We start from the raw sequence: 16,184 nt of genomic DNA, 5'->3' as shown, positions 1-16,184 counted from the left end.
CGATACTATAATTGTATCGATATTTTTTAGCATCACAAAATATTTTTTCGTTTAAAAAATGTTTTATATTATGTTTATAAACTTAGTAAACACTTCCCTGGACACATGAGGACTTTAATGTATGATCCTGTAACGACTTGGTATCAGATTGATGCCCAAATTTGTGGTATCATCCAAAACTAATGTAAAGTATCAAACAACAGAAGAAAAAGTGATTTTTACATTTTAACAGAAGTGTAGATAGAACATGTAAAAAGAGAAAATAAGCAAATATTAGCAGTAAATGAGCAAGTAGATTAATAATCCATTTTATACCGCTTGTCCTTTATAATTTTGACAAAATAATAGGTAGATAAATGACACAATATGTTACTAATTAGGAGTCTTTTTTGTTTACTTACTACTAAAAGGCAAGTTGTCTAGTATGTTCACTATTTTATTTAAGGACAAACTTGAAATAATAAACATATGTTTAATGTACCCTAACATTTTTTGTTAAAATAAAGCCAATAATGCAATTATTTGTGGTCCTATTTATTTAGAAAAGTACTGTACTTTTCGGTACTTTTCTAAATAAATAGGACCACAAATAATTGCATTATTGGCTTTATTTTAACAAAAAATACCGGTACTTTAATAAAATATTTGTTTCGGGACAGCACTAATAAATAAATATATATATAAATATATATATACATATATATATATATATATATATATATATATATATATATATATATATATATATATATATATATATATATATATATATATATATATATATATATATATATATATATATATATATATATATATATATATATATATATATATATATATATATTTATATATATATATATATATATATATATTTATACATTAGTGTATATGTATATATGTATATATATATATATATGTATATATATATATATATATATATATATATATATATATATATATATATATATATATATATATATATATATATATGTATGTGTGTATGTGTATATGTATATATATATATATATATGTATATATGTATATATGTATGTGTATATATATATATATATATATATATATATATATATATATATATATATATATATATATATATATATATATATATATATATATATATATATATATATATACCGTAATTTCCGGACTATAAGCCGCTACTTTTTCCCCTCGTTCTGGTCCCTGCGGCTTATACAACGGTGCGGCTTATATACGGCCTGTTCTTCTTCGACACCGACGAAGAGGATTTCGGTGGTTTTAGTACGCAGGAGGAAGACGATGACACAATGATTAAAGACTGACTTTTCATATACCGGTAGGCTGGTTATTTTGATAACGTACAGGCGAGCACTTTGTATTACTTTGCACCGTTGTATTATTTGTACTCTGCATGAATGCTGTTCGCCATGTCAAAGATGTGAAAGTTTGATTGAATGATTGAAAGATTTATTGTTAATAAATGGGACGCTTTGCGTTCCCAAACAGTCATCTCTGTCCCGACAATCCCCTCCGTGGTAGCAGGAACCCCTATATACTACGGTAATTACACATCAAAACCCTGCGGCTTATAGTCAGGTGCGGCTTATATATGGAGCAATCTGTATTTTCCCCTAAATTTAGCTGGTGCGGCTTATAGTCAGGTGCGGCTTATAGTCCGGAAATTACGGTGTATATATACAGTATTAAGGTTCTGTTGACTAAAACTGGACTAAGTTAAAATGATTTAAAATGTGACTGAAATTTTAAATAATTTTCTTCACAAAAAAAAAGATAAAAACTAACATCACAGTTATAAATATTTTTAAATCTTATGTTTTTTAATAGATGTAATAGATGGATATTTTTTTTAATTTATATTTATTTTCTCCTTTTTTTTTTCAGGCAAATTGATGCAGTTTAAGTGTTTTCTGATACAGACTAAAAACAATGATAGTAAAGTTATTATTTTTTGTTGTAAATTGATCTTTATTACTTTCATTGTTTCATTTAATGTAAATAGTCATACAATGTTATGCAGAGGTGTACTTATAACAATGTTATAGACAAACTATACTGTTTATAGTCACGGCGGAGAGTGGTGGCGCAAGAAGTCCCCTTTACTTAGAAAAGTATCGAAAAGTACCGAAAAGTACCGAAATACATTTTTGTACCGGTCCCAAAATTTTGGTATCGGGACAACACTAATATATATATATATGTATTATTTATTTAATTTTGTTTTATTTTTTTCAGGGAAATAGATACACTTTAAGTCTTTTCTGTTACAGACTAAACACAATGTTAATAAAGTTATTATTTTCTGTTGTAAATTGATCTATATTACTTTCATTGTTTCATTTAATGTAAATAGGCATACAATGTTATGCAGAGGTATACTTACAACAATGTTATAGACAAACTATACTGTTTATAGTCACGGCGGAGAGTGGTGGCGCAAGAAGTCCCCTTTATTTAGAAAAGTATCGAAAAGTACCAAAAAGTACCGGTACCAAAATATTGATATCGGGACAACACTAATATATATATATATTATTTATTTATTTGTATGTATTTTTCAGGCAAATTGATACACTTTAAGTCTTTTCTGTTACAGACTAAAAACAATGTTAATAAAGTTATTATTTTCTGTAGTAAATTTATCTATAGTACTTTTTTTGTTTCATTTAATGTAAATAGGGATACCATGTTTTGCAGAGGTGTACTTATAATTAGGGATGTCCGATAATGGCTTTTTGCCGATATCCGATATTCCGATATTGTCCAACTCTTTAATTACCGATACCGATATCAACCGATACCGATATCAACCGATATATGCAGTCGTGGAATTAACACATTATTATGCCTAATTTGGACAACCAGGTATGGTGAAGATAAGGTACTTTTTAAAAAAATTAGTAAAATAAGATAAATAAATTAAAAATATTTTCTTGAATAAAAAAGAAAGTACAACAATATAAAAACAGTTACATAGAAACTAGTAACGAATGACAATTAGTAAAATTAACTGTTAAAGGTTAGTACTATTAGTGGACCAGCAGCACGCACAATCATGTGTGCTTACGGACTGTATCCCTTGCAGACTGTATTGATATATATTGATATATAATGTAGGAACCAGAATATTAATAACAGAAAGAAACAACCCTTTTGTGTGAATGAGTGTAAATGGGGGAGGGAGGTTTTTTGGGTTGGTGCACTAATTGTAAGTGTATCTTGTGTTTTTTATGTTGATTTAATTAAAAAAAAACAAAAAAAAAAAACAAACAATACAGATAATAAAAAAAAAACGATACCGATAATTTCCGATATTACATTTTAACGCATATATCGGACATCTCTACTTATAACAATTTTATAGACACATATTACAGTTTATAGTCACGGCAGAGAGTGGTGGCGCAAGAAGTTTTCTCCTTCTTAAGGGGAAAATAATTGAGGAACACTGGATTTAAGTATGATTTAGGGTTAGTTTATAGTACAATTAGGGCTAGAACTTAATTTACTTTTTTTTTTTTGCTAAAGTAAGCAAGTTATAGGAATATTTTTTTTAAATAAATTGTGACTTCCTGTGCCAGGTCCAAGCCATGAATGAGGTGTCCTCCCTCAGCCCTTTCCCCGCCCGCTACACAAGCATCAACTTTACCACGAGCCAATCAGGTGAGCACAAAATGGGATGAAATGGCGCCCCCTGTCCGTCCTCTTGTCAAACGCAGTCGGCTCACAGGACCGTGACTGTAAAGGACAGACACATAATGACAGGGCTGCCAAGCCTCACGCCACACTTGGCATTTCGCACGCTTATATTTCCCCAAGCACTACTCTATATTTATTTTTTTCACTGCAATAAACTGTGGCCCTCGCAGCTTTGCCGTGATTGACCAAGCTAACCAATCCACCAGACCCTCAAGTCAAAATCTAACCAACCACAGAAGCCACTACGCGATAGAATAGAACAAAAAATATCAGTCTAAGCCTGAGCCCTGGAGAGAGTCCAGACTGAGGCCAAGGGGGGGAAAACCTCATAGCCATAGCATGTGTGTAAGAGGGAAACATCAAAGAACACAAAGGACATTCAAAACATTAAAAGAGCAGAGCTGATGCAACCAGCCACTTCTACATACAGCCACAAAAGTAAAACAACAACAAAAAAACACTGTGGTGGCCTCTGCGGTGTTGCACGCCATCGACTGCTGGGGTGGGGGGAGCATGGCCAGAGACAGGAGCGGACCCAACAAAGCAACCAAGAGAGCCGACTCCACCCTGGGCCGCCCACCAACTCTCGACCAGTGTCCAGTCCGCATGGATGAGCGAGGATACGTCCAAGGAGACCGAGGTGTCCGATACCTGCTCATTCAGCCAAGACACTGTCATCGTTGGGGGGGTGTTAAAAAAAACATGTATCGCCGTATATATCCATCTTGGATCGCTTTCCTCCGACTGGGAGCGTACTCACAGGTTAAAAAGCCCAGCAGATCTATGAAGCTCAGCCACATGAACTTGGTCAGGTCTCCGAATATAATCTAGGAACAGACCAGATACAGATACAGTCAACATGGAAGTCAAAACCAGAGAGTATGTACTCATCATCATCGGCGGTCATTTGAACGAGTATGACGATCCTCCTGGTAGGGGTGTATCCCTTTATGGAGGATGCCTGTGCGTGACTTTGTTTTACGTGGGGAGACTGGTGCACAGACAGTCACCACACGATCCTTGACGGATCCGGGTCAGGGTCCAATGGCATGGAGGCCAAGACGACTGGGGACCCTTTTCTGCTGCGGCCTTCATCCGCCATTGCAGCAGTTGTGAAGCTCCATAGGGTTAGCAATCATCCTCCGCCTGTTCCACCGTTGAGGTCTTGGGTTGTTACTTCCCCATAACTGGGCCCACATGGATATGGGGGTGCCTTCTTCCGCCATCGCAGCCGTTGTGGTGGTTCTTACATCTACCGTCTTCCGCCTGCTCCGCCGTTGAGGTCTTCACCGTATCCCTGGCTCGGTGGCAGTCAGGTACTAGGCCTTTGCCAAGGGCCACCTGGGGTAACAGTTGTAAAGGGGTTAACCTCCTAGTGCCCCAAGACCCCATAGAGGAGCCTCCACTGCCAGATGCACTTTAACGTCATGCCCAGGACCAAGACACTGTGTAGCCCGTCCGTCCCGGCGCTCAGCGCCAGCTCCGCAGCACCTGTCTCTTCATCCGCATCTCCTCCAGTCTCTCCAAACGGACTCTGGTGTGGCAGAGACCCAGCAGCTGGTCTCCATGGCCAAAAGGCTCCCGGGAGGCAGATCCAGAATGTTCACAACAAAGCACCGCAGAAGTCGCGAAAGTGCCACCCCTTGTCACACAGTCCCAAAGGGTCCCGAACCAAAAGGGGCAAAAAAAACAAAACATATGAAAACAAGAAGGAAACATCGGGAACACAAAAGGATGACACAAGAGCACAGAGCTCCGGTTTTCTTGGAAAAAAAATAAATCAAATAGAAACAATTTATTAAAGGAAAGTATTCAGAATATGGCAAAATATATACAGATGCATGTAATCAATAAATATTAAAGTAGCAGTTTTCAAATAAAATCAAACTTTATTTATACATAAAAGAAATGAAACGCAACGTGCTTTACAAACTTAAAAACAATACCCCGATGACCCAGATCCCCCATTATCGCACACACATACCGAACACAAACACACACACACACACGTATACGAACAAACAAATGCACGGCTGAGTACAGAGGAGCCAGGTGAGTAAACACTATCACAGGAGCCGTCCGCACCGGGAGGTCTTTAGACCATGGCCACCAAGACCCTGACACAAAAGCGCCCCCGCGGCACGGCCGATAACCCCTGAGGCAGATGACTCGCTCTGAGGAACGTTGGAAAGTAAACATAATAAAACCTGTAAAATGGTAAGAACCATGAGTAGAATAAAAGCTTGCATAACTAATAAGATAAAAAGTTAAGTATGAATGACTTTAATAAAATTAAAAAATATCAAGTACAAAACCCAAAACCAGTGAAGTTGGCACGTTGTGTAAATGGTAAATAAAAACAGAACACCATCCGTCCATCCATCTTCTTCCGCTTATCCGAGGTCGGGTCGCAGGGGCAGCAGCCTTAGCCAGGAAAGCCCAGACTTCCCTCTCCACAGCCACTTCGTCCAGCTCTTCCCGGGGGATCTCGAGGCGTTCCCAGGCCAGCCCGGAGACATAGTCTTCCCAACATGTCCTGGGTCTTCCCTGTGGCCTCCTACCGGTCGGACGTGCCCTAAACACCTCCCTAGGGAGGCGTTCGGTTGGCATCCTGACCAGATGCCCGAACCACCTCATCTGGCTCCTCTCCATGTAGAGGAGCAGCGGCTTTACTTTGAGCTCCGCCCGGATGGCAGAGCCTCTCACCCTATCTCAAAGGGAGAGCCCCGCCACCCGGCGGAGGAAACTGACAACAACTCGTGATCTGATTGGCTATGGCAATTATCTATCAACTGTATGTGCCTGTTCACTTACAGTGCACGGACGCCCTCATTGTTGATTCTGAAAGCCCCGGGCAGATTTGGTACAGCATGGCAACATAAGCTAGCTGAATTCCGATTGGATACAAACTCTATGTGATGAGTTGCATGGTGATGCGGGGGTCGTTCTCCCAAGATGCAGACGGACTCCGGACACAATGTGCAGGTAAGAAATGATTTATTGGGATACATCATACAGGGAAAAATAAAGGTGTGCTCATAGCACGGGAGGCAAAGCTAACGAGGCTAGCGTGGGAGCTAGCATACACAATCAAAAATCGTCAACTGTTGCGGGTAGCAAATTAGGAAGTCAGACCGATTGACCGGCAAAGGCAGGATTAAATGGTGCTCTGATTAGTGCTCGGGAAACAGGGGAGCATCCCGAACACCAATCAGAGACAGATGAAGATGACAAGCACCCATGGAAACAGAAAACAAACCCAGGGGTGCACAAAAACAGGAACTGAGGGAGTCCAAAAACCAAACAGTACATGATCCGGGCAGCAGATCATAACACTCTAATCTAAAAACAACAGCTCTGGAAGGAGCATAATATGACATGAAGAGAATATGAATACTTTCAGGTATTTAGGGAAAGTAAATTACTTTTATCTTTAATTATGATCATGATTTCTGGTTATGTTAGGCCAGCAGAGAAGGCCTTGCTGGCCCTGCACTGTTTTTTACCGCATCTTGACACTAAAATCTCACTCTTGCCATTCTCTGAAACTTGGCAGCCCTGTAACAATGACATAACTCACATGGGTTCTGTAGCGCTGCCCTCTTGTGGGCACAGCCTCAAATGACACCCATCTGCTGTGCCTTCTCCCACAGTTCCCAGTACGGTCCCCATGATGCACCAGCTGAGCCGTGCGTCAGACTCCATCACCTTGTCCTGGCCTCAGCCCGACCGACCCAACGGGGACATCTTGGAGTACCAACTGAGATATTTTGACAAGGTGACCTCTCATATTCAAGCCGCTGATGCGTGGTCAGTGGCGGTGACGTCTCGCGGGCTCGGGTGTTCCTCAGGGCTCGGATGTGGACATTGCGGTCAGCGTGTACAGCGAGACCAACACGTTGGCCGTCAACTCGCTCATCCCCGGATCCATCTACGCCTTCCAGATACGAGCGAGGAATGAGCGAGGCTACGGTCCTTACAGCAACACCATATACTTCACCACGCTGCCACTTGGTAAGAACACAACTTATCTATACAGTGGAACCTCAATTTATGAAATTAATTGCTTCCTGAGCACGGTTCGTTAATACAAAAGTTTGTATAGTGAAGCAGAGTTCCGCATAAGAAACAGTGTAAATATGAATAATGGGCTCCAGTCTCTACCATGAGTTGATTAACGTGGACCCCGACTTTAACAAGTTGAAAAACCTATTCGGGTGTTACCATTTAGTGGTCAATTGTACCGAATATGTACTGTACTGTGCAATCTACTAATAAAAGTTTCAATCACTCAATCAATGACAAAAGTCCATATTTTATTCAAAGGAGCCATATGTAAAAATCTGGCCAGAAATGGTACTGCAATCACGGTCATAATTCTGTAGTCCCCTATCCCTGACTGAGGTTGCCAGATACGCAGCCGAATCCAGCTTGATGGACTGGGCCACTCCAAGGAACTTCAAACTTCCACTGCCTCTTACTAGGAGTTGAGGTGCTGGGACCATAATAGCTGAATAGACAAGTGTTTTCCATCCATCTTCTTCCGCTTATCCGAGGTTGGGTCGCAGGGGCAGCAGCCTTAGCAGGGAAGCCCAGACTTCCCTCTACCCAGCCATTTCGTCCAGCTCCTCCCGGGGGATCCCGAGGCGTTCCCAGGCCAGCCGGGAGACATAGTCTTTCCAACGTGTCCTGGGTCTTCCCCGTGGACTCCTACCGGTCGGACGTGCCCGAAACACCTCCCTGGGGAGGCGTTCGGGTGGCATCCTGACCAGATCTGCGAACCACCTCATCTGGCTCCTCTCCATGTGGAGAAGCAGCGGCTTTACTTTGAGCTCCTCCTGGATGACAGAGCTTCTCACCCTATCTCTAAGGGAGAGCCCTGCCACCTGGCAGAGGAAGCTCATTTCGGCTGACACCCATAGTTATCTGACATTGCTCGTCAGATAACTGAGCAGACAGAGGGAGGGTAAAGGGAACACGGCAATGGAAAGGGTACAGGGTATCCGTACATGTCTGCGTGTTTGTGCTTTGGAAGAGTGAGGGGTCGCTCTGGAATGAGAGAAGGGATACTGTCAGGTTCAAACACTGAACTATCTATTACACAAGACAAGAAGAAGGATTCAGGCAGAGATAGATTAGAATTTTGCTCATAAGGAGAGACGTATTGGGCTGTACACTCAGTTACAGTTTCACCCTACGCTCTAAAGTACAGTCCCACGTGCTCCTCTATTTATTCGGGAGGTCCCTAGTTAATATCACTGAGGCTGCTTCTGAAGGGAGGGGTAATGCAAGCAGCCCTAGTAGACACAATACATGATTATTCAGAATGGAAATGTGCTGGCACTTGTGATTTCGCCCTGTCTCTGTTTTTATCTGCGTTGAGGTACTCGATGTCCGTCCTCGGCTGTCAGCAGGCCGGGTCTGTAAACAAACTGCTGATACGAGACAACTCGCAATGGAAGATTACAAGTTGTGCCTTTGCACAGATAGAAAAGTACAACTTCAGCACAATTGATAACTTCTAACAGATACTGTCTTCTCCTCCGTGTGATATATTTCTGTTCTGGCATCTTTTACCAGAAAAAAAAGGGCTTCATCGCAATTAAAACTGGATGTGGTTACTTAATGTGTTGTGCTGTGGTCATGCTTGTGAGTACCATGAATGTACTCCTCGCTAGCAGTCTTTTTTTAACCCTACAGCGGTTCCCTCCTTCTTCCCACGCTGGTCTGTTGAGCTTTTTTTGGACTCATAATTTAGTTAACAAAATGGACAAAACAAAGAAAAGGCACACATGTTGGAATGTCGAGGCGAGAGTCTTCCTGCAAAGCAAGTACAGTGCAAGGCTCCGCCTCCCAAACAATATTTTGCCCTACTTTCTTGCCTCCAGGTGCCTAAATGAATCGTTCGTCCACAGAGACATGGTTTGCACACAGATGCATATTTGGCTTGACCTAAAAGTCCAGAAATCGAAATGTCCGCCTATAGAGGGGTTCATAAATTGAGGTTCCACTGTCACTGAGCATCTAACACTATCACAAAACGCCATATTAGGAACATCACACTAACGATTTGTTGGGCCGTGTTTGGCTTTCAGTATTGTATTCGCTGAAGGATCAGCATGCATTACTGGCCAAAGTATTCTTAGGCAAATCCTTGAGATACTCAATGGGGTTCAGGTCTTGGAATATACCCATCTTTTAGGGGAATATTTTCCCATCTTTGGGCAAAACAGAACACTGTTTTGATCGAAGAGATACACAATGATCCAACCCTGTTTTGTATTTGTACGCTCATGCAGATATTGTGTCCGTGTGCTTGGATGTAGGTCGGATCCGTTTCCAGTGGGGGTTGGTCTCTGCCACGGCTGCGCTCTGTCACCTATCCTGTTTGTGATTTTCATGGACAGGATTTTCAGGCAGAGTCGTGACCATGGCGGAAAGGGTATACGTCTCGGGGGGCTAAAGGTTGCGTCACTGCTGTTTGCAGATGATGTGGTCCTGATGGCACCATCGGTTCGTGACCTTCAGCTCTCACTGGAGCGGTTCGCATCGGTGCATCGGTGAGGTTAGCAGTTAGCGCTAGAGTCCACCTGCAAGCACACTGAGAACCATCACTCAGATAGCTTTGGTCCGTCTGTTTTGTCTGGTCTTGGGTTTGTTGGATTCGGTTTACACTTGACCCGAACCGTACTATACCAGAACAAAGAGTTGTGTTTTTACTCATCAACATATACCAGTATAAGTCAGGCATGTGACATCCATTTTGACTTATGTTTAACCCCTCCAAATACGCTTCCTAAACTTTTTACGTTACCCCTTCAAGATTGTTCAATAATTTTCCACTCTTTTGTTCCACAGAGGAGCATTCCCAGCAGGTCCAGAACCATCTACCTCTTCTGATAGGATCTGTGATGGGCGGGGCGGCGTTTCTGCTGGTGGTAGCGGCCATCGTGGTCGTGGTGGTGTTTCGCAGGTATGCGGTCTACCAGACAGACCGAGTATTTACAACACTAACTTGCGTTCTTGTACTTCTGCGTGTTAGTAAAAGGAGGGAGAGTCCGTACAGCGACAGATTGCAACGGTACATCAGCAACAGAGGTGAGACCTTCACAACGTGTTCGATGTTAAGTGTTACGCCTCACAGACTTTGCGATTCCAGGTGGAGTGAAATATTATGTAGACCCCTCCACGTACGAGGACCCTAGCGAGGCGGTCAAAGAATTTGCCAGAGAGATAGATTCTACTCATCTGAAGATCGAGGAGGTGATTGGTGCAGGTATGTCCCAGTCTTTCTTGCTGTCATCTTTAAAGCTACCGCATTCTAATATTGTGTAACTCTTTGAAAGAAGTCTCAGAGGTCCAACAAAAGCGCATTAGAACTTTGTTGTCCAAAATCAAGCCTAGATGTTCCTCGCAATCAGACCGTTTATGAGTGCTTTTTTTAGGCTGGGAACATGCTACAGCAGGGATCACTAACTGGTAGGGATGTAACAGTATCAAAATATCACGGTACAATTTTATCACGGTATTAAAACCACGGTACGATATGATTGTTGTTGTTTTTATATCAGTCTGGAATAGGCTGTTTCTAAAAAAGTTAACGAGCATTATAACTTTTAATCCTGCAAAGCCTGCTCAGTGGCCTTGTGGTTAGAGTGTCCGCCCTGAGATCGGTAGGTCGTGAGTTCAAACCCCGGCCGAGTCATACCAAAGACTATAAAAATGGGATCTATTTCCTCCCTGCTTGGCACTCAACATCAAGGGTTGGAATTGGGGGTTGAATCATCAAAATTATTCCCGAACGCGGCCACCACTGCTGTTCACTGCTCCCCTCACCTCCCAGGGTGTCGAACATGGGATTGGGTCTAATGCACAGGGTAAATTAACCACACCTAGTGTGGGTGTGACTATCATCTGGTCAGGATGCCACCCGAACGCCTCCTTAGGGAGGTTTGTAGGGCACGTCCGACCGGTAGGAGGCCTCGGGGAAGATCCAGGACACGTTGGGAAGACTATGTCTCCCGGCTGGCCTGGGAACGCCTCGGGATCCCCCGGGAGGAGCTGGACAAAGTGGCCGGGGAGAGGAAAGTCTGGGCTTCCCTGCTAAGGCTGCTGCCCCCTCGACCGGACTTTGGATAAGCAGAAGAAGATGGATGGATGGATGGATGGATACCTCATAAACCAATTTTTGCCTTCACTGGCTTCGAATATATTTTTTGGGTGACGGTTTATGAGGCATTGACTTGTCCAGGGTGTAAGCTGCCCTCCGCCCGAGCGTAGCTGGGATAGGCTCCAGCACCCCCGCGACACAGAGCAAGACAAATGGTGGAAAAATGGCTGGATGTTTTGACGATTCATCAAGAAGTTTTTGACTTTACTCGTATTTCCCGTGATGCACAGTTTTTTTTTGTGATTTCCATTTTGCGCTGCGACGTGACCTGGGAAATGCTCGAGGTAATGTTTTTGCCCGGGTTTGTTTGTATGTTTGTTTGCAACGTAACTTAAAAAGTTATGAATAGATTTTGACAGAAAACAACAATTCTTCTCATCTCCTACAAACAAACATCGCTTCCTGCTTACAGCGTTCTTGCACTGTGCAGAGGATTCTGGGAGATGTAGTTTATTTTCAGACCCGGACATTGCTAAAGCGCCAGAAAAAAACCACACGCCAAGTTTTTGTTCAATACCGTATATAATTTTTTTGCGGGAATCGGTTTGAATCGAGAATCCTGTTGAATTGGGAATTGATTTTGAAACAAATCATTACCCCCAAGAATCAAATCGTGTGGTGCCCAAAGATTCACAGCCCTACTACTTTTAGAACATCAATAAAGAGTCCAACACTTGTGTCCTCTCCAGCCCAGTTTGGAGAAGTGTCCCGGGGACGCTATCGTCCACCAGGCCGCAGGGAGGTCCTGGTTGCCGTCAAGACTTTGCGCTGGGGGGCGTCCGACAGAGAGAAGGGCATATTCCTTAGTGAGGCCGGGGTCCTGGGACAGTTTGATCACCCTAACGTGCTGAAGCTGGAGGGCGTGGTGACCCGCGTACCTCCGCCAAGAATCATCACAGAGTTCATGGAGAACGGTCCTTTGGATTCCTTCCTCAGGGTGAGCCAATGGAACACACCCAACAATATTTGGCCACACCTTTTACCGTCGTCCTCTCGTCGTAGGAGAACGAGGGTCAGTTCAGCATCCTCCAGCTGGTCGGGATGCTCCGAGGGGTCGGCGCTGGGATGCGTTATCTCTCAGAGAGAAACTTTGTCCACAGGGACTTGGCGGCCAGGAACGTTCTGGTCAACTCCAACCTGGTGTGCAAGGTGTCCGACTTTGGCTTGTCCCGACTCATGAGGGGCCTGGACCAAAACATGCCGACGTACACAGCCTCGCTGGTGCGTATGCTTGGACATCGGGAGATTGCGGCCTTATCCGTCCCGTGAAAGCTCCTGTATTTGACTTCTGTTGTCCTGCGTCAGGGAAGTAAGATTCCTGTGAGGTGGACAGCACCTGAAGCCTTTCAACACCGCAAGTTCAGCTCAGCCAGCGACGTGTGGAGCTTCGGCATCCTGATGTGGGAAATCATGTCGTACGGAGAACGTCCATACTGGGACATGAGTAATCAGGAAGTAAGTAAAGTGGACAATTTTCAATGTCCGTATACTTGTAGGCAAGGTATTTTATTTTATAAGTTGTCATAAGTAGTACGTAGTAGTAGTAAGACAGTTCACACTGTTAATTATGGTGATTGATATTGACGTGCAATTACCACTGATTTTCTTTCCAATGTAATACCAAGTCAAATTCAGACTGGTATCGGCGATTCTGATCCGATACCGATACTTTGTGCAAATATACCTGACATGTCTGCTAACATCTACAATGTTGTGTATTTCAAATAACAGCACTCTAAGTCTAGGACTAGATCGTACCAATCTAAGTCTAAGAGTAGATCGGACCCACATAAGTCTAAGACTAGATCCGACCAATCTAAGTCTATGCTAGATCCGAACAATCTAAGTCTAAGACTAGATCTGACCAATTTAAATCTAAGACTAGATCCGACCATTCGAAGTCAAAGACTAGATCTGATCAATATAAGTCTAAGACAAGATTCGACCAATATAAGTCTATGCTAGATCCGACCAATCTAAGTCTAGGACTATATTCGACCAAACTAAGACTAGATCCGACCAATCTAAATTTAAGACTAAATCTGACCAATCTAAGATTAAGACTAGATCTGACGAATCCAAGTCTAAGACTAGATCCGACCAATCTAAGTCTATGCTTGATCCGACCAACCTAAGTCTAAGACTAGATCCGACCAATCAAAGTCTAAGACTATATTCGACCAATCTAAGTCTAAGTCTAGATCTGAAAAATATAAGTCTAAGACTAGATCCGACCAATCTAAGTCTATTTTAGATCCGACCAATCTAAGTCTAAGACCAGATCCAACCAAACTAAGACTAGATCCGACCAATCTAAATTTAAGACTAGATCTGACCAATCTAAGATTAAGACAAGATCTGACCAATCCAAGACTAAGACTAGATCCGACCAATCCAAGTCTAAGACTAGATCCAACCAATCTAAGTCTAAGACTAGATCCGACCAATCTAAGTCAAAGGCTATATCCAACCAATCTAAGTCTAAGTCTAGATCTGACCAATCTAAGTCTGTGCTAGATCTGACCAATTTAGGACCAGATCCGAACAAACTAAATATAAGACTAAATCTGACCAATCTAAGATTAAGACTAGATCTGACGAATCCAAGTCTAAGACTAGATCCGAACAATCTAAGTCTATGCTTGATCCGACCAACCTAAGTCTAAGACTAGATCCGACCAATCAAAGTCTAAGACTATATTCGACCAATCTAAGTCTAAGTCTAGATCTGAAAAATATAAGTCTAAGACTAGATCCGACCAATCTAAGTCTATTTTAGATCCGACCAATCTAAGTCTAAGACCAGATCCAACCAAACTAAGACTAGATCCGACCAATCTAAATTTAAGACTAGATCTGACCAATCTAAGATTAAGACAAGATCTGACCAATCCAAGACTAAGACTAGATCCGACCAATCCAAGTCTAAGACTAGATCCAACCAATCTAAGTCTAAGACTAGATCCGACCAATCTAAGTCAAAGGCTATATCCAACCAATCTAAGTCTAAGTCTAGATCTGACCAATCTAAGTCTGTGCTAGATCTGACCAATTTAGGACCAGATCCGACCAAACTAAATATAAGACTAAATCTGACCAATCTAAGATTAAAACTAGATCTGACAAATCCAAGTCTAAGACTAGATCCGACCAATCTAAATCGAAGACTAGATCTGACCAATCTAAGTCTAAGACTAGATCTGACCAATCTAAATCTAAGACTAAATCTGACCAATCTAAGTCTAAGACTAGATCTGACCAATCTAAGTCTAATTTTGCGTGGCTGCGCTGTCATGTTGTCATGCTAGCATGCTAACTTTTTAGGCAATTTTTGCAAACCAGCGTCTAAGCGCGTTTACCGTCCTATCGCAGGTAATGAAGGCTGTAGCGGACCAGTATCGCCTCCCGGCGCCCACCAGCTGCCCCTCAGCCGTCCACTCTCTCATGCTGCAGTGCTGGCAGGCCGAGCGAGGGGACCGGCCGCTTTTCGAGTCCATCCTGTCCTCCTTGGACAGACTCATTAGGCATCCCGTGTCACTCAAAGCCGACATCCCTCGGTGAGTCTGCTCCGGTATACGTTAAAATAATATTGCTATAAACCCACGCTTGTCTCCGGTTGCAGGGGTTGCTCACAGCCACTGCTAAGCCCCACCCCCACAGACTTCTCGTCAGTCGCGACCGTCAGTGATTGGCTGAGAGCACTGAGGATGGAGAGGTACCATGATGAGTTTGAGCGAGCACACCTGGACACGCTCGACCGAGTGACCCGCCTCACCGTGGAGTGAGTACACCTTGGCTCTGAAATTGAAAGATTATTTTGTATGTACTGTAAAACTATAAAAAATATGAATACAACTGATTTGACACTGATTCATAGTCATTAGAACATGTCTATGGATGTTCTCATTCATACTGGTCATTGTAATCTCTAGTCAGATCTAGACTAGAGCTGACCAATCTAAGTCTAATACTAGATCTGACTAATTTAAGTCTAAGACTAGAGCTGACCAATCTAAGTCTAAGACTAGATCTGATTAATTTAAGTCTAGGACTAGATCTGACAAATCTAAATCGAATACTAGATCTGACCAATCTACGTCTAAGACCGGATCTGACCAATCTAAATCTAAGACTAAATTTGACCAATCTAAGTCAAAGACTAGATCTGACCAATCTAAGTCTAAGACTAAATCTGACTAATCTAAGTCTAAAACTAGATTTGACTAATCTAAGTCTAAGACTAAATCCGACTAATCTAAGTCTAAGACTAGATCCCACCAATCTAAGTCTAAGACTAGAG

General features: G+C 42.4%; 1 protein-coding gene across 1 annotated transcript in view; it reads left to right on the top strand.

Annotated features, from left to right (window-relative positions):
- The window catches only part of LOC133659834 (ephrin type-B receptor 5-like), a 121,568-nt gene that overhangs the window by 95,829 nt on the left and 9,555 nt on the right, over window positions 1–16,184 (top strand). Inside the window, exons 8-18 of the mRNA XM_062062620.1 lie at window positions 3,597–3,678; window positions 7,368–7,492; window positions 7,566–7,728; window positions 10,573–10,687; window positions 10,757–10,812; window positions 10,874–10,990; window positions 12,574–12,821; window positions 12,887–13,105; window positions 13,190–13,339; window positions 15,257–15,441; window positions 15,507–15,665. Coding sequence (XP_061918604.1) covers window positions 3,597–3,678; window positions 7,368–7,492; window positions 7,566–7,728; window positions 10,573–10,687; window positions 10,757–10,812; window positions 10,874–10,990; window positions 12,574–12,821; window positions 12,887–13,105; window positions 13,190–13,339; window positions 15,257–15,441; window positions 15,507–15,665 — 1,619 coding nt within the window. The remainder of the gene's footprint in view (window positions 1–3,596; window positions 3,679–7,367; window positions 7,493–7,565; window positions 7,729–10,572; window positions 10,688–10,756; window positions 10,813–10,873; window positions 10,991–12,573; window positions 12,822–12,886; window positions 13,106–13,189; window positions 13,340–15,256; window positions 15,442–15,506; window positions 15,666–16,184) is intronic.

This window comes from Entelurus aequoreus, linkage group LG11 (assembly GCF_033978785.1).
Source record: "Entelurus aequoreus isolate RoL-2023_Sb linkage group LG11, RoL_Eaeq_v1.1, whole genome shotgun sequence".
NCBI classification, from domain to species: domain Eukaryota; kingdom Metazoa; phylum Chordata; class Actinopteri; order Syngnathiformes; family Syngnathidae; genus Entelurus; species Entelurus aequoreus.
This window is presented reverse-complemented; position numbering and strand designations above follow the sequence as displayed.